At 35.2% G+C, this 19795-nt stretch overlaps 1 protein-coding gene across 1 annotated transcript in view; it reads right to left on the bottom strand.

Annotated features, from left to right (window-relative positions):
- The window catches only part of LOC101627333 (protein FAM122C), a 57218-nt gene that overhangs the window by 17487 nt on the left and 19936 nt on the right, over positions 1-19795 (bottom strand). The window contains 4 exon segments of the mRNA XM_012727078.1: positions 11656-11838; positions 12417-12510; positions 18983-19037; positions 19134-19177. Coding sequence (XP_012582532.1) covers positions 11656-11838; positions 12417-12510; positions 18983-19037; positions 19134-19177 — 376 coding nt within the window.

Genomic DNA, 19795 nt, shown 5'->3' with positions numbered 1-19795 from the left:
TCTTTCTTTCTTTCTTTCTTTCTTTCTTTCTTTCTTTCTTTCTTTCTTTTTTTTTTTTTACTGCTTTCATGTCATCAAGATCCAAAAGTCTTCAGAAACCACGCTTCATAGCTTTCCAGGTACCCGCAGCCCCTACCCAACAGGACACTGCAATTATCAATAAGTTAAGAGTCTGCTTCCATCAGTAAGGGCATTGGAGGCTATGCACACTTAGTATGTCACTGTGGCAAGTCACAGCACCTGCCTCATCTATGAGGTAGTCTTGAAGATGACGAAACGAAGTAGAAATCATAGGAATCTATTCCCAAGAATTTAGAAGCTTCTGGAGAAAGGTCAGTTTATTTTCTTTTAAAGATTTAAAAAAATTATGCATGCATACAGAACTGGGGTACAGGCCAGAGGTGCAGGGGCAGTGAGAAGATTCACCAGAGACAAAGTGGGGAGCAGAACTGGCAGATTGACTGAAATTCACTGCTGAGGGGAGCAGTGGGCGAGGCAGGAGAGGTCTGTTGTGCCATGTGTGTGATGTTACTTCCAGGGCCAGGGGATTGAACTAGCGGCTGTGGCTAGCTTTCAGTGCTGTGTTCCAACTGGCTGTGCACCAGGGAGGGCCCTCAGTTTATTTTCTAGATCAAAATGGTGTTACCTTTTTAAGAAAGTATGTCCCTTTGCTGATCATTTTAAACAGTAATGAATAAATACATTTGGCCAAATACCAAAACCTGGAACCTACAAGTTAAATTCTCTGAAAACAAACATAACCTGATGAACAATTCTGATTAGCATATTTAAACATATTTCTTCACCCTCACTGATGGCTTTATCTCAAGCAACATTTAGTACAAGCTCTTTTGAACATTAGGATCTCAAAATAAAGACACTGTTTAAATGAGTCACATATATGAACTACATAAATGAATATGCATTGCAGATCAGAGTGTAAAATGGTAACATCACTTTAGAAAAGAGACTGGCAATTTCTTATAAAGTTAAAAATGCACTCCCCATATCATATAGCAATTTTATTGGGCATTTATCAATATTCAAAAGAAATTAACACACACAAAAGCTTAAAAACAAATGCTCATAGCAGCTTTATTCATAATAGCTGACAACTGAAAACAGCCTGAATGTCTATCAGAAGGTGAATAAAGAAAATGAAATGCAGCTCAGTAATAAAGAATTGAACTAGTGACACAGGAAGTAACATGGGTGGATCTCAAGGACATTTTGAGTCAAAGCCATCAGACACACAGAAGTACATCATGTATGATTACATATTTATGAAAGTCTGTAAGACAGAAATTTAATCTATCAAGTGATGAAGAGAGGATCAGCAAACCAGAAACCACCAGTGGAGTCAGAGGAGAATTACCTGCAGAGTGTCAGTGGCCAATTTTCTGTGGTGAAGGAAATGGACTGTCTGAACTACAAGCTTAGAATGGGTGCAACATGTAGTATGTAAGTTAACCTCAATGAAGTTGCTGTTAAAAATAGCTTTACTTTGGTGGTGGGAGGGCTATGGACCACCCCTGAGAGGGGAAAGGCTGTACTGCTAAAATAATAACAAGAATGAAAACAATGGTTCTTCATAACTAAATAAATCATTAATGGGAAACTTCAAAATTTGAAGATTCAAAGCTATTTCTGCTTAGCCAATATTCAGCATTAAACATCACATATAAACTGTGTACCAAAATGCAGTCCCTACAATCTTGAGAAAAATGAATACACAGGCATGTATGCCTGGCAGAAGGCATACATGAACTTGATGAACTTGAACTTGATGCTATTTGGAGCTGGTGGGTAGTTTACCAGGCTCTTTTAAGCAATGCCTACCATGTGGGAGGAATGGCAAAAGAAGTAAAAGGGAAATAATACATTCAGCTAGAAAAAATTACCAATGTATACACCAGGTTGGTCAGGAGAACCGGAAACAGATGAAGGACAATAAATGATATTCTACATTACCACAAACTGGTTCCTCACTGTCCTCTCATGAGATGCTTCTCCAATGGAACACAGTATCAATCTGACATAGCCCGTTGCTGATATGGAGAGTGTTAGTGGGCTGAGAGAGGTGAGGAAGCTGTGAAGAACAATCTGGAAGCTAGCAGAAGTTTTCAGGAAAGACACTATCTTCATAACATCAAGGTGCAAGGTGAAACAGCAAGTGTTGTTGCAGAAGCTACAACAAGTTATCCAGATGATCTAGCTAAGATCAGTGGTGAAGGGGCCTCAGCACTATGAGGCAATCTACAGCCACTGCAGCACCAGCCAGGGAGCTGACCCACATGGTACAGCAGACCTCTCCTGTCTCACCTACTGCTCCCCTCAGCAGTGTATTTTCACCACTTTGTCTATGGTGAATTCTCTCACCCCCTCCACACCTCTGGCTTGTACCCCAGTTCTTGTATGCCTAAACAAAATGAATGTTAAAAAAATCACCGGTGAAGGTGCAGAAACTACACAACAGATTTTCAATGTTGGAAAAAACAATCAGATTGGAAGAAGATGCCATCTAAGGCTTTCAGAGCTAGAGAGGAGTTGATGCCTGGCTTCAAAGCACAGACTGACTCTCTTGTTAGGGGCTGATACAGCTGGTGACTTCAAGTTGAAGCCAATGCCATGTTGAAAATCCTAGTGCCCTTAAGAATGATGCTAAATCTAGTCTGCCTGTGCTCTATTAATGCAACCACAAAGCTGAGATGACAGCACATCTATTTACAACACAGTTTACTGGAGTTTAATCCCACTGTTGAGAACTACTGTTCAGAAAAAAAAAATTCTCTCAAAATATTACTGCTCAATGACAATACACAGAGACACCGAAGAGCTCTGATGTGCAAGGAGATCCATGTTGTTTTCATGCCTGCTAACACAATAGCCATTCTGCAGCCCATAGATCAAGTAGTAGTTTTAATTTTCAAGTCTTATTATGTAAGAAAGACATAAGGTTATAGCTGCCATAGATAGGGAATACTCTGATGGATCTCTGTATAGTCAATTAAAAACCTTCTGGAAAGGATTCATCATTCTAGATATCATTAAGAACATTAGTGATTCATGGAAGATCAAAATATTGACAATAACAGGGGTTTAGAAGACACTGATTCCAACCCTCATGGATGACTTTAAGGGGTTCAAGACTTCAGTGGAGGAAGTATCAGCATATGAAGTAGAAATAGTAAGAAAACTAGAATTTGAAATAGAGCTTGGAGATGTAACTAAATTGCTGTTATCTCATGATAAAACTTGAACGGATGAAGAGTTGCTTCTTACAGATGAACAAAGCATGATATTTTGCATCAATCCTGGTGAAGTTGCTGTGAACGTTGTCATGTTGACAGTAAAGGATCAAGAATACTCCATAAACTTAATTAACAAGCAGCAGGAATGAGAGGATTGATTCCAACTTTGAGTGAATTTCTACTGTGGGTAAAATACATCAAACAGCATTGCATGCTTCAGAGAAATCCTCTAAGAGAGGAAGATTTGATCAATGCAGCAAGTTTCATTGTTGTCTTACATTAAGAAATTGCCACATGATGGCACACGGGTGAATTGGTGGTGGAAAGCCCATGGGGATTACAACTGAGATGAAAAAATGCACAAAAGGAAGAATAATGTAATATATATACACACATATATATATAATTTAAAAATGCAAACAAAAAAAGAAATTGCCACAGACACCCCAACCCTCAGCAACTAACCCCCACCCTGATCAGTCAGCAGCCATCAACATTGAGAGAAAACCCTTCATCCACAAAAATAATTATAAACCCCCTAAGGGCTTAGATGATGGCTACCATTTTAAAGCAGTATTTTGAAACTAAGTTATGTACATTTTTAGACGTAATGCTATACACACGTAATAAATTACAATATAGTGTAAACACAATTTTTATATGCACTGGGAAAGCAAAAAAAATTATGGTGACATTTGCTTTATTGCAGTGGTCTGGAACTGAAGAACCTGCAATATCTTTAGCTGACTATAAAGGAGAATTTTTGAGTGTGCAGAACTTTCCAATCATTGCAAGTATCTTTGATTCTTCCTCGGTGAAAAGTTCACATAGAAGTGAAGGATCCAGTACTGGTAAGGAAACCTTGATTCTCTAATTCACTCCTTTACATAATTAACAACTGCATATGCATTTCTAAAACAATTTTAAGTTATAGTATTTCTTGATTATACAATTAAAAGATAATCCATATGGCAAAAATCTGAAAATAGACAAGCAGAGAAGAAGTAAATGAAAGCAAAATCATCCATCTTTTTACCTCCCAGAAATTTAAACATTTTGGCATATAGCCTTACAGACTTTTTCTGTTTTATATCCATATAAAATATATACATATATTTTTTAAAAACAAAAATGAGAGCCCATTAATCACACTGCGTTTTTTTTTTACTTTACAATATAGTGCAAACATCTTTCCATGTCAAGTGATATATGACTGTGTCATCACTCTTAATGGGTACAGAAATTTCCATGGAATGAATGTACTGTAATTTGTTTAACCCAATATTTCCCAAAGGGTATTCTACATATCATCAATCCCACAAGATGTCCCTCAAAAAAAGGAACCTAGGTCAAGCAATTTAAAAATGCCTCTCACCATATTCCCATTCTTGGGCTTTCATAAACAAGCCAAACTGAGTTTCTCAAACTTACTTGATTCCCTGTGGCCTCTCCCTTTTAAAATTTTTCAGGACACTTACTTATTAATGTGTTATAAAAACACCCTGTGGAATGCTGGTTTAACTGACCCTTTATCCTAGGCATTGTGGATTTAAAAAATATGTATTTATTATTTTTAAACATTTTTAAAGATTTATTTATTCATACAAGAACTGGGGTGCAGGGCAGAGGTGTTGGGGATGACAGAGACAGAGTGGGGAGCAGAACAGGCAGATCTACTTAAACATACTGCTGAGGGGAGCAGTGGGTGGGTCAGGAGAGGTCTGCCACACCATGTGGGTCAGCTCCCTGGCCAGGGATGGAGCTCGTGCTGCATTGGCTACGGATAGCTTCATAGCGCTGTGATTTACCCCCTTGTGCCACAAGAGAGGGCCCCATACATATGTATTTATTTTATTGAGGTGACAATTATTTACAATGTTGTTTATATTTTAAGAGGTATAGGATCTCCCCCTTCAGGTGTCATTTCTGCACCGTACCCACTACCAAAACACCCTGAGTCCCCCACCATTTATTTTTACATAAAACTTGCCACTTAAACCATTTTTAAGTATACAATCCGGTTGCATTAATTCACAATGTTATGCAACCATTCTCACCTTATTTCAAAGATTTTTTCATCACCCCAAATTGGAACTCTGTTTGCATTAAGAATAACTCACTCTTCTCCCTCCTACATGGTAACCTGCATTCTAACTTCTGTCGCTATGAATTTGTCTATTCTAAATACTTCATATAGGTGGAGCCATTCAATGTCATTTTGTGTCTGGCTTATTTTACTTTGTATAATGTTCTCAAGGTTCATTCATGCTGTAGATGAATCAATTTCATTCCTTTTCATAACCCAGTAATAAATGCACTACTCTATGAATACACCATATTTTTAACCGTTCATCTGATGATGGACACTTCAGTTGTTTCCTCCTTTGATTACTGTGAATAATGCCACAAGGAACAGTGGTGTATAAGTATCTGTTTTCAAGGAGTAGAATGGAGTCCTTATTTTCAAGGGATAGGATTGCTGGATCATATAATTTGTTTCATATTTTGAGAAACTGGCACAGTTCCTCACTGTTTTCCACCTTGGCTGCATATTTTACTTTCTATCCAGCAATGTATAAAGGTCTATTTTTTCCATAACCTCATCCACAATTGTTCATATCTGTCTTCTTTATTATAGCCAATCTAGTGGACATAAAGTGGGAACTCTTAGTGGTTTTGATCTGCATTTCCACATGGCTAATGACACTGAGTATCTTTCATGTGCTTATTGGTCATCTATATATCTACAGAGAAACGCCTATTCATTAACGACCTTTGTCCATATGTTTTGGGGTTGTTTGTCTCTTTTTTGCTGAGGAGCTTTTCTTTAATATATTCTGGATTAAGCCCTTAGCAGATGTGCTTTACAAATATATTTTTCTCATTCCATAGGTTGTCTTTTCACTGTTTTGTTAATGTCCTTTTATGCATAAAAGTTCTTAATTTAGTCCAATTTATCTACTTTTCTTTTGTTATCATGCTTTTGGTGTTATAACTAAGAATTCATTATCAAATGAAAAGTCATAAACAATTTACCTGCTTTCCCCCCCCCCGGGAATATAATAGTTATAACTCTTAATATTTAGGTAAGTTGGTCCATTGTGACCTAAATTTTTTAATATGGTGTGAGGTAGGAGTCCAACTTTACTAATTTGTGTGTGGATATTGTTTCCTCGGCATCAGTTGTTGAAAGCATTAGGCCTTCACAATTACAAATAACATTACAATATACAGCCTACTCAACCTGTTCCATCACTTACTATATCAAAAGATGTATATAATTCAAAGGATTGAGGTACATAATACCAAACTTATTCCAGAAAGGACACTGGGAATCCACCACATGAATTCAAATGCTATACTTTCTCTAAAATCTCAACAGTTTTGTATATTGTCAAAAAAATTTAAGCTTTCTATGAGTCAACGTGGAGTGGGAATATATTCCAAATGCAGCTTAAAGGAGTTTTAGCTGAACTCCCCATGACAGCCCCAACATGATAGCTTCAGCACCTTCCTTTTCAAAGACCTCACACTTTAGAAAAGATCATCCAAGAATAGGACTTGTTGCAAACCACTGTAGTTTAATATTAGCCTGGTTATGGGAACAAACTAAGCTCTTCCTCTCAGAAGATCAGGACTAGAAATGGAAAGTATAACTAGGTTCTTCCGCTGGATAATGTAATTTCAGAGTAGTTCCTCCCTCAACACAAAGTCATAAACCAGCTGTTTGTGACTTTCAAGTGTGTCCTTTTTCGTTTGTGTTCAATGGAGAGTCACCCAGCACCAAAGCCATGCCAAGAAATAAACCAAACAGAGGGTGGAGGGATTTTCTTATAGCCATGGAATACTTATTGAGGAAAAAGGCAAAACTATGTTGCTGGTAGTCTGCTTTTGAGTACTAGTTGAGCATTTCCAAGTGTATTGGGACAATTTTATAGTTATGGTAGCTTTTCTCCACTGCTTCTCTGAAACAGACACATCAAGTATATCTTTATTTTGTTTTGTCTCAAGCTGTAGTTATAGTAGAGAGAAAATTTTATGGTGAGTGCTTTGTCAGTGGAAGCTTGTTATTAATATGGAAGTCCTGAGAGGATCATTTATCCACACAAAACAAGAAACCAGGGGGAAATTAGCTTTCCACATTTCATCATAAATCATGCATAATTCATAGAAGAGAGGAAACTATTGATGAGACTGAACAAAATGAGCTTCTTGTTGCCAGAAAGAATCAAAATATTAGGTATAAAGCTTTCTAATTTCCTAAATATTTTCTTAAAGCCCTTGGAAGTTTATGCCATCGTGACTTTTACTGTCATGCAAACAAAGTTGAAGGCAGATGTTAAGAAGCTGATGTTAAGAAGCAGAAGGGGCCTTATAAATTCCTACTCTAAGTCTATTTTACAGATTAGAAATTGGAAAACCAGAGAAGTGAAGCGACCTGCCCAAAGTCACACAGAGCTAGTGGTAGAGTTGGAGTTACTATGGGTAGCTCCTGACTCCTGAGCTCACTGATAATGTAGCCTGGTCACTCCCTTAAAAGGCTACATGAACTATTATGTTACCGATTTACCCCCGCCCCCCCCAACCCCCCCAGTAATGCCACAGAGGTCTCCAGTTACAACGGATGGCTTATTGGCCAACTAACTGCAATTATTCAGTTAATAATTGCATTCAGTCAATGCATTTCTTCTGAGAGACAAGCTTCCACTATTAAGAAAGTGGAACAAGTTTTCAGGATTTCTATATGATGTGGGACACTCCAGTTATACGTTATAGATGCTTATAAAAGCCAATCTTACTTAGTTTTGGGTTGAAAACAGTGTTTTAAGAAGTCCTTGAGATATGGAACTATCTGACAGTGAAGTCTACCTATATGATAGATTTTTCAAGCTCAACTTTTAAGATCTAAAATATTTAAAAACACTTCAGGCAAATTGTAATTAGTTTTCTCCATAGATATCCAAAGTACCATACATACATTTTCATCATGGATATTTATATATAGTTGCTTCTAGGTGAATTTTAAAAATTCATTTAGGAGATGAGATTAAATATATCCTGTAGTGGGAGTACTAATAATTCAAGGAACAGCGACAAAGATTGATGCAGAATTAGAATCTTAACTCATGCTCTTTTAATAGCTCACTTGATTTGCCATTGAGACAGGCCACCTAGATACAAATTCTAAACCCACCCTTCCCTTTTAATGTAAGAGCTTTCTAACAGAGAGAGTTGTTCAACAATGAATAAACTGTTGTGTGAGGGAGTCAGTTTATTACTACAAGATTTCAAACTAAGGCTAAAAGATAATCTGTCTGGAATTCTTAGATGGATTCTTATTTTGAGAGGTAGATTAAATGACTTCTGAAATCCTTTAATTCTAAGATACTGTTATTCCAATATTGTCTATCTACTTCTATGCTGCAGGGGTCCTTTCATAAATATATCTACAATCATAATTATCTGGACAGCCTGTGTCATTATTTCTGTACTTGTGCTATCCTGCTTGAAGTCAGGGGTAGTATCTCACCCATCTTAATATTTCCTACAATTTTAGTTTACTGTATACAGATTCATTAGATCCTTATTGAATATACTTAAAATTGTAAGCTTGATTGGTTGATTCTGTCATTATAAATTTTACGAGCCATATTTTCCGCCCTGATCTGAGAATCTAACTTATTACTGCTGCAAAAGTTTGTGTTAGGATGAAATTACTGCACTCTTATAAAGTTATAAGTGAAGTAGGAATATTAAAACAACACAAATTTGGCTTTCTAGCTATTTTAAAAACATATTTCTTCATGCATTTGTACTTTCAGTGAGTATGAATACTGGCATCTATGTGCACATGCATAAATATATATTTATAAGTGAGTGGATTTATATACATATGTGAGGAAGACATACATTTATATACAATATGATCACCTCTTATCCTCACATTTTTAAAGTTGTAAGATAGATGATTTTAAAAACTAATATATGGAAAATGAAATGAACAAAATCAAAATTCTAAAATTATGTTGTTGTGGGCTGAACTGTGTCCCCCAAAAGATAATGTTTAAGTCCTAACTCCTAGTACCTGTGATTATGACTTTATCTAGAAATAGGGTTATTGCAGATGCAATCAAGTTAACACGAGGTGTATCAGTTTGGGGTCATCTCTAAATTCAGTAATGGTATCTTTATAAGAAGGACATATAAAGACAGCATCATATCCCATGTGATGACAGAGATAGAGATTGGAGTGATAGGTCTATAAGCAACCACCAGAAGCTAGAGAAGAGACATGGAACAGATTTTTGTTCAGATTCCCCCAGAAGAAATCAACACTGCTGACACCTTGATCCTGGACTTTAGCTTCCAGAATTGTGAGATGATCAATTTCTATGTTTTGACCTACCCAGTTTCTATTCATTTTGTTATTACAGCCATTGAAAACTAATGCATGTCCTTCACTATGGAAAGCTTACATGATTATTCTTTGTTATGTTTAGGATGACAAAATAGTCTTATTCCAAGACCAATAAAAAAATCAACCACAAAATACCATGTGAAAGTTAGAATTGTTTTGGCCTGAAAATCAAAAATTGAAAATCGTGATTCTTCTTATACACAAGTTTAAAAGGCAACATAATGGAAAACAAACTATAAAATCCTCGATTCTGAGCATATTATTGTGAGTTGTGGCATCTTAGGGTGCAATTAAAACAATAAAGACTAACTGACAATAGTGAAATTAATTATTTGAATTGAGAAAGTTATACTGAGATCAAGATTACCACAGTTTACTGTTCCTTACACAACGGAGACATATTCTTATCTCTGAGTCTTCACTTTCACCATTCTTAGTGTTGCACTTGAACATTCTGTAAAACTTTTTTTTTTTTTTGCTAAAAGGTACATGTGGACTTTATGTCAATGATCTACAATTTCAGCAAGGATCATCACTGCAGTCACATCTCATTGCATGGGGTTCCTCATGTTCACAATTGGTCTATTAAAGGTATGGCAAGTACAGAAACTGAGTAACAAAGGTAATATTTATAGTTATTTATCTCTAGCTAATTTGTAGAATAATCCTGTTCTAGTTTCAATAGCCTATCCCGATCCCAGTCATCTCATAAATATTCAGTTGTATTTATTCATAGGTAAATAGAATCTCTCCCTATAGAAATATCCATTCTAATCAATTCTATTGAGGTCACTGTCAAAAATTCTTGATGTGACAGTCTTTCCCAGATTGGGGCATAATGTATCAGATTTTCATCATTTTGATTATTTAGTAAATATTTTATATAACCACTATTTCATTAGCTTGAGGAAATTTAAACCAATTTTCAACTTCATTTCATGAGGACATTTTAAAAAAAGAGTTATTTTTATTTATTTATGCATATAAGAACTGGGGGGTAGGCCAGAGGTATAGGGATGAGAGGATTCGCCAGAGACAGAGTGGGGAGCAAAACAGGCAGATCTACTGAATATATTTCTATTTTTCAAAATGCTAATATTACCTACAATTACTTAAAGCAATTACTTTAGATTTAAAATTTTAACACATGATTTCTTATTAAAAATCCCTTAAGACTTTTGAATAGAAAATTGGGGTTTAAACAAACATTTATAGCTCTTAGGGAACAAGTAGGAGCACATGATTCTCACAGAGAAACCCTAACATATTTAGCCTGTATTTAATCAAATCAGTAGTCATGATGATGGATAAAAGGTAATTCATAGAAATGTAAAAGACCACAATTTATTGACATTGTCTTTTTCCACACTTAATTAGAATACAAAATTGATCAGAGATAATTGGATTAAATATAAATTGAGTGAAGTCTCAATTACATATTATTTTCTTGCTATTCAATTAGCTTTATTCATCTTGCCTCCCAACAAATTGAACATTCAAGAACTTATGTGCAAAACAGATCCTTAGATCAGTATGGTATAACTTGTTTAGTTTTAAAAGCTGCTTTGCTGCTTTTGATAGGTGACTTTTACTTACCAAGCGAAAACTAACAATTTACTAAAAATATAATTAAAAACCAGCATGGAATTTAAGTATATAATTTAAAAAAACATTTTACCTGTTGACTAATTGAGCAATCACATTTCATCAGGTCTAATTTTATTTATTCATAGAGATCAACTTTTTTTAAAAGAGTCAAGATACAGCGTGTGTATACTATGATAGCTTTAAGATGCATGATTGGCTTTTTTACAAAGTTCTTTGGAAAGCATCCTTGGAAATATTACAAAGTCGATTTCAAGGGTATATAGAGAATTAGACAAGCAGAATTTTAGGAAATTGAGAAAAGGAGAGAAATAGGAAATGGTTGCAATTAAAACATACCATTTTGTTATTGCTTCAATGTATGCATGTATGCACATGCACGTGTGTTTCTCCATTCGTGAGAAAGTCCTAGGATGGGTGAATCATAGCTGAAAATCTGTCTACCAGATAAATGGAGTACTAGGATCAAGTGACAAAGGAGAGTTTGTGACAGTGTTGATTTTAGTTGGCGAGGTACAAGAAGATCCAACATTGCTGTTTTCACCAAAAGAATCTGATGATAGACTAGAAGAAAATGCCACTCATGGATACCAGAATTCAGACATCTCCATGTGCACTCTCTACAGATGAACTAAAAATATGTGAAGCAAAGAACTGACACTAGTTACAAGAGGAGTAAAACAAAACCAACAGTAACAATAAGTAAACATTCATTCACTTTTGCCCCATTTTGATTATTAAAACATGCCTTCTTGGCACACTTTTCAATAACAACCTCAGCCTATCAAAGCACATGGAAGTTCAAAGCAGAAAAGATGGGCAGAAGATGACTTTTTCCAAGCTTGTATGTTTATAATAACCTCTAAAAGTGCATATATAATAACACATCTAAAAGTGTATTCACCATATACAGGTCACACAAAAATGTTAGAAAAGAACATAAATAGTATCTATTTGCAATGTTAGTTTTATAATTTCTAAACAACATATCTTACTTCTGAGTGCATATGTGTGTGTGTACACACACACACACACACACACACACACACACACACATATGAAATGGCCAAACTAGACTTAAAAACAAATGAAAAAATTATCAGTGAATATTTAAAAGTTCATGTGCTCATGTTAATACTCACTACACATTCCTATCTGGTTGCTGGGTAGTCTCAGAAGATATGTTGGTCATGTCTGGGAAAGGTCTCTTCCACTGATCTTCAAATACCATTTCACCTACGATAAAAAGCAGATCAAGGTAGATATGTTTGATCTAACATGCTTATTAGGTTTGTAATTGCACAAGCAAAACTTGCTCATTGTAACTAGTTTATGAAATAAAGAAAAACACAAAGGAACAATTTATGCATTACAAATTCATCCAGAGATAACCACTTTACAGTAATTCCTGAATATATGTGTATACCTGATTGTTTTAAAACAATTGAATGTGTGCTATAATATGGATATATATATAATCTACTTTTGTTTTTCACATATTATTAATTACATTCTATAGCATATTTTTATATAGCCACGTTCTAAGGGTATCATAATTTTATCTCATTCTTCATTTTAGACTTATTGTAAACTTCTTAAGGTTGCTGCTACCTTTATTTTGGTAAATGTATACCATGAACTAACAAAATAGATCAATTCTTCTATAGCACACAATGATGAAAACAAGTCTATTTTTAAAGATGGAGAAACATCTAATTTCAAAAAACTACACTGTAAATAGTGTCCAACTTGAAATAAATGTTAAAAGATGTACAATGTTAGATGTAGATATGATAACTATATCTGGATGTGAGAAAAACTGACGTTCAAGCCTATAACTTCTAGGTAGAATATGTTTGAATGATAAAACACTAAAGGCACCGCCTCATTAAAATATATCCCTGGGGATAGAGATTCCACAGATCTTTTTTAGGAGTATAATAATCATGGCTCATAGAGTCAAAAGAGGTATAATTCTGGGTATCCTGTGCCAATTCAGATTACGTTTACACTGTCATGGAAAAACTATTCATCTACCACTTTTCATTTAAATTATAAGTAGGAGAAATCAAATAACTTCGTAATAGAATAAAATTAAAATTTTCCTTGCTAGGACCATTATTAATTGCAAAATAATATTTATAACTGCTCAGTTTATACAGATTTCTTAGAATTCTCACTTGAGCCTGTATTTGCTCTTGTTCATTCCTAATGGAACAGCTGCTTAGCACCATAAAATATGCCTTCATAAACTTAGAGACTCAAATCTTTATCTCACACTCTTCCCCTTTACAAACCTTGATCTTTTTCATTCCTCCTCCCAGGGCCTCTTTTTGATCTTCTATCCTCTTTCCCCATATTTTGTTTGTATTAATAGGCTCAAAAAAGGACATACTTTGTTGTTTCTCACATGGATATTCATATCCAAAATACAGGCATAAAATCAGTCTAAACTATTATTGTATATGGCCAAAAATGGCCAGAGGAATTTTGCCCAAATTATATAAGGTATGTTTGGGAGAGTCTCACTTGGAGTACAGCTGATCCTTGACCAGTGTAGGGGTTAGTGACATTGATAGCCTACCCCACATCCACTGCTCAAAAATTGCAGTAACTTTTTTATTGGAAAGAACTGTTCACATGGAAATGATGAGCATCTCACGGATAAGCAGATAGTGGCAACTGCGTGAGCTCATTGCAGTAGCAACAGGAGGTGGCTATGAAATTATTACAGCAGTGCAGTACACACTACAATTAATTTCATTCAGTTACTGCATCTTTACATTTCTATCACTTGCAAGGGGGCATGTATGATCTGTGTTTTTATAGGTAAGTTACAATAAATTTCAAATGTTTGTGTGCATTTTGTGTTAATAAGTGGTTAAAATAGACTGTTACATAATATATTTTATGTATTCATGACATACCTAACCTTTTTCCTTTTCTTTCTTTTTTTTTTGTGGGGGGAACTTCTAGGTTATGTGGTCCTCTGCTAATTTTTTCCAATTGTCCTAAATCTTCAAAATAATTTTCTAGTATATTTATCAAGTAAATAAATCCATGTATAACTGAATTGACACAGTTCAAACCTGTGTTTTCAACGGGCATCTTTATACACTGGGTCATTTAAATAGAGTTCATTCTGGAGTTATTAGGGACATCTTGAAGGAACAAGGCAGTCATCCTCTAGAGTAGCTCGCAGCCAAGTACAGGTGTGAGACATATCATGTCCAATAAGGTACCCGGCAAGAACCAACTGTGTGTATTATGCCCAAGTTGAAACACAAAAGTAATTTTTAAATCATAGATTCTAAGAAAATTTCAGCTACTTTCAATGTTTAAAACATTCCATGTGTAAATGCCTAAAAAGGTCAACTGTCTTAATTTGGTAAAAGACTATCTTTAATTTGAATATATTTTTTTTAAAGATTTATTTATTTATTCATACAGAACTGGGGTGCAGGCCAGAGGCTCAGGGACGGTGAGAGGCTTCACCAGAGACAGAGTGGGGAGCAGAACAGGCAGATTGACGAAGTACACTGCTGAGGGGAGCAGCGGGCGGGTCAGGAGAGGTCTGGCTCGCCATGTGGTCTCCTCCGGGGCAGGCGGCAGGCGGGAATCGAACTCATGCGGAAGTGGCTTCAGATTCTCAGTGCTGTGCTTTAACCCGCTGCGCCACCAGGGAGGGCCATAATTTGAATATATTTTAACTATTCAAATGATGCCAAATTCCTAACAGCTCTTAAACTGTCAATATATTTGAAATAGGCAAAGACCTCCGGGCCTAGTCACTGGTCATCATCATCAAAGAGTGTACCTGTTTGGAAAAGATCTTCCAGAAAAGATCTAGTCTTAGTCTTGAAATAGAATAAGCACATGTTGAGTTAGGTATGTAGTTAGGGAGACTGTCATGAATGCATCTAAAATACGTGGAACACTTATGTATAGTTCATTCTTTCCCTGTAATCTTCTTCTTTCTTTCCTTTTTTTTCCTCTTCGCCACTTTAATGAATTTTCCATAAATGCACATTTTTAAAGTTAATATCCTTTTCTACTTACCCATTTATCTTCCCTATTATAGCTAAACTTTGTGGTAAGCCTATAATGCAGTGGTGATAGTAACAAAAAAGGAAAAATAGACAATCACATACATTAGTGAAGCAGGGTTGAGAAATGGGATCCCGGACTGTGAGAGTTAAAAAACAACAACAAACCTTTCAGTTCTTTTCCACTGCCCTTTTATTACTGAGTAGGTGGGTCACTTTCCATATATTTTACTAAGAATAACCCCCATAAAAAGTGAAACATCAAAGCACATATCCATTAGCACGTATATCCAGTATTGTAAGTGCATCTAATTTGTACCACACCATTCATACGATATCATTGTGTATATGTGGAGGTAGAGCAGGCCAGGGTTGAGATGAAGCAAAATGCTTGTTGACTGACTCAGTCTCTTTGTTCATTTGTTCACCTCCCACCTTGTTTCTGGAGGTACTGAAGACAGAGCTAGCTGATTGGTAGATCATACTTACATAATGAAAATCCTACTAGCTGACTAAACTGGACTTAAATTTCTCAATTCATATTTATATGCCTTTTATAGTTTTCAAAATTATTTAGTTCTGTTTGAGTAAAATGAAAGCTCTCTAGTAACTTATCAAATATATTTTAAATAAGCAAATCCTTTAAAATGGATTTCTGAAAAACAAACAAAACAAGCCAGTGATGCATTTTACATAATCTTTTTGTCCTCTTTTGCCACATACTTGTTTTCTTTTTTCAATAAACATGTCTTCAAATTTATATAACATTGTGCTGCCCTCTGGGAATTTGCTTTAAAGCAGTAAAAATTTTCCATCTCATAAGTGTTTATTTAATGCAATTCACTGGGAGAAAATAGTGGGAAGAAAGGAGAAAAGCCCATAAATCTTTGTAAAAGTGCAGATAAGTTTTTAGAGGACCTTGGAGAGAGAGCATGATATCTAATTAAAATGTAACTTGAGTAAGTGACTTAAGGCTGCCTCACTCTGTTCCTTCATCAAAATAAATAAGTAATAAAATGAATTTCTATATAGCACTTGATTTTATATGACCTTTCTAAAACAAATAACTTAAGCTAATGTTTATCCCCACTGGCAGATAAAAGTACCTTTTCTTTTTAATAGTCCAAGGGTGCTTGGCCTGAGAATGTTGGTGGGACTTCTTTTTCTAAAATAAAATCATCATAATCATTGCAAGAAAAATGAACAACAATGGCAGCCAGGACAATTTCATTACAATACATGTAAGGTAAGGAAGGGCATGCACTAAAAGAAGTCTGTAGCGGTTTAACATCATTATATTGCTTTTCCCTAAGTCTGGGTACGAACAGGAAAGCCTCAGGACAGTAAGCTGTTGTAATTCACAAGGATTCAGGACTTTCCCAAGTTGGAAAAAAGCCAGCAATCATACACCATGAATCAAGGTGAGACTCAGAGGTGAATGAGTAGGTTCCATAGTTTAAAGTGCTAGAATTCTCTCCGATCTTTTATTAACAATTGGTCAGGAGAAGACCATGTTCAAACAGATAATGAACTACCGATTCTTCCTAAACTCATGCCCTCACAAGTTTTCAATGGCTTGATTCTTTCTTTAGTATACAAAAATGATATATCAAAATGACATTTTAGTTTAGCTAAAAAGACATTATTTCTTTGGTTGTCACAGAACCTAGAGCTATAATTTCTATCAGGTTTCCAAAAATTCTTACTTTCTAAGCAATTTGGTGTTTTCACAGAACATAGACTTACATTGTGAACTGTCGTGTAGGACTGGTTTTAGGACTTGAAGGCAAACTGATGCAACTCACACAAGTTTGTATTGATGGAGAAGAACACTGCTAAAACCAAATTGGAACAGAGGTTTTAAAACCACCACTTTTCTCAGGAAGCAAATCAGTGGATTATTAGGGTGGGGGGCAGGGAGAAGATTAAGAGTAAAAAACCAAGAGGGAATAGTTTAGAGTACAGGAACTGTTCCAGGCCTTGATTATGGTTGTGTGACAAGATGGCACAGAAATCACCAAATTCATAAAACTGCATACTTCAAAGTTGGTGGCTTTTGTTATATGTAAATAACAGTTTATGAAATGAGAAGGAAGGGAGAGCTGTCATTCAGAATCGGACACATTATAACAAAACATATCCCCCATAAGATTTGGGTGGGGAAACATTAACATTCCAGAAGTATTCCAAAGGACATGGGTTTTTAGGCACTCCTTTCTTACCTTCCCAGTCCCCCTGATGGAAGAAGCTGGGGATACTGGAGTTGAATCGGCACACTTTATGGCAGATGGTTGCTCTAAGTTATGGTCACTCTGTATAAGCAGAAAGCAACACAGTTGTAGCACCAACTACTTACTTGATAATTACTTAGGGAGGCAGCTGTTGCCTTCAAAGTTGGTGGCTTTTGTTATATGTAAATAACAGTTTATGAAATGAGAAGGAAGGGAGAGCTGTCATTCAGAATCAGACACATTGAGTGTGTCCGATTTATGAGTGGGCACATACTCAGTGTTGACAAAACCTATTATATACACTAACCCTAAATTTAAATGTTTCTCTTTGGGTTTGAACTTTCACCTACTATTGAAAACTACAGTACTATGTCCACTAAAGGATCAAGAAGGATTTGGTTAGACCTAAAACAAAAAATAACTGCAGCTAAAAGAAATGTTCATAAGTTTTATGCAGACAAAATCAATACTGCGTAATTCAAGACTTAAAAATGTGCTCTTTTCCAAGACACATGTTCTCTTGGTTCTTCTTAACACACAGATTCACGCTCTCATCCACTCACTTACTCCAGTGCCAAAAGTAATTAGAATTAGGTCATTTAAGCAAATCCAACAGCATCTATAAGTCCTATTAGCACCAAAATATGAAATGTGATAAGTGCTGGAGGTTATCTCATTTTCCAGGACTTAATCCAAAATCAAAGATGTCTTCTAAGGCACTTTGGGTTCAAAGGAAAATAAGATGCTACTGCTTCTGTTGATGACCCATTTCCTTATCTAATAATCCACAGATCTGGAATTTGACATCAAACCAAAATCTCTTCTACTCAAATTTCACCTCAGTTTTTATTGTCATGATCTGCAATGTTCATGGAAAGAAGCCCTAAACATCATTGAATTACCACAACTAAGTAACCATAATGTAAACAGAAACACTAAAAAATGTAAACAAGGGATGTAACTCAATTCCATAAGTTTAAATTAAAGGCTAGATGTTAAAATGCTAGTGGGAGTATATGTGTTAAAGGCATGGAAATAAAGCATTGACCTAGTAAATCCATCATCTGTGGTTTAAAATTCTATTGGGTTAATAAATTATGTAGGAGAGTGCAATCATTTATTTTGTCATCTAGGCATTTTAACCAGCACAACTGAACTTTTTTAGGCCCACTAGAGCAGAGAGGAAGTAGATCTACAACAGTGATGGTTTTGCATCTATTTCCTTTGAACCCTACTTTCAAACAATGATAATTATTTTTACGGGGAAGTCATAAACAGTTTCTGAAGAACAATTAGAACTCTTTTATGCAACATATATAATTTGTTTTCAAACAGCTTAGGTTTCTAGCTCTCATTTGAAAGGAAACTAGGCAGTGCCAACACTGAGTAAAAATTTCAAATTTTCTGTAAATTGAAGTGTTAATACCATACCAGGTTCAAATGTTCTGCCCAAGACCGACTTATATGTATTGATGCTTGTACCTCCCTGCAAAAGAAAAGACATCAGCGCTGTAAGTTGCTGATTTAAAAGGTAAGATGTAACTGAACATACAAATGATTTACTTCCAAGTATAATACTCACCACTCATGCGCTACTTCTCTGTTTACTAAATCCATGGCTTCTTCCTGAAAGGCAGAAACATGGGAATAAACTGAATGTACTGTTCCTATGGGCTTTATAAAGTTTGATTTCAGATGAACTAGAGTATACAAGGAATTCTAAACAAGTATCTGGCTCTTTTTTTTTTTTTTTTTTACTGAACCTACTATCCCAAGGTATTATTTATTACATACTACTTATACATTATAGTCCATAAGCTATATAGGGGCTGATTATATTTTATATGTTTCTTCACTCAAAAGAGAAAATATCAAGCAGTCAATATACTATTTTCCTATCATGAATACTATGATACTAACAAATATTACTCAAAATCCCAAGTAAAGTAAATGTTTATTAGTATGGACGTTAGTTAAAAAATGATTTAAATCTAGTCATTGACACTGAAAAATATGTATTAAATAAAAAAATTCTCTGTTCATGTAAAATTGTAAAGGAGACATATTCAGAAGAATGATCACCAAAATATAACAATAACTAATCAATGGGTAGTGAGATGTGGGTAATTTATTCTTTCAGTCTTTGTACTTTTCCATATTGTTTGATTTTTTAAGAACATGAAATTATTATTTTTCATATAGTAATATATATTATTTTAAAGATTTTACTTATTTATTCATACA

This window comes from Condylura cristata, unplaced genomic scaffold, assembly GCF_000260355.1.
Source record: "Condylura cristata isolate star-nosed mole 26May11 unplaced genomic scaffold, ConCri1.0 scaffold00019, whole genome shotgun sequence".
In the NCBI taxonomy this organism is placed as follows: domain Eukaryota; kingdom Metazoa; phylum Chordata; class Mammalia; order Eulipotyphla; family Talpidae; genus Condylura; species Condylura cristata.
This window is presented reverse-complemented; position numbering and strand designations above follow the sequence as displayed.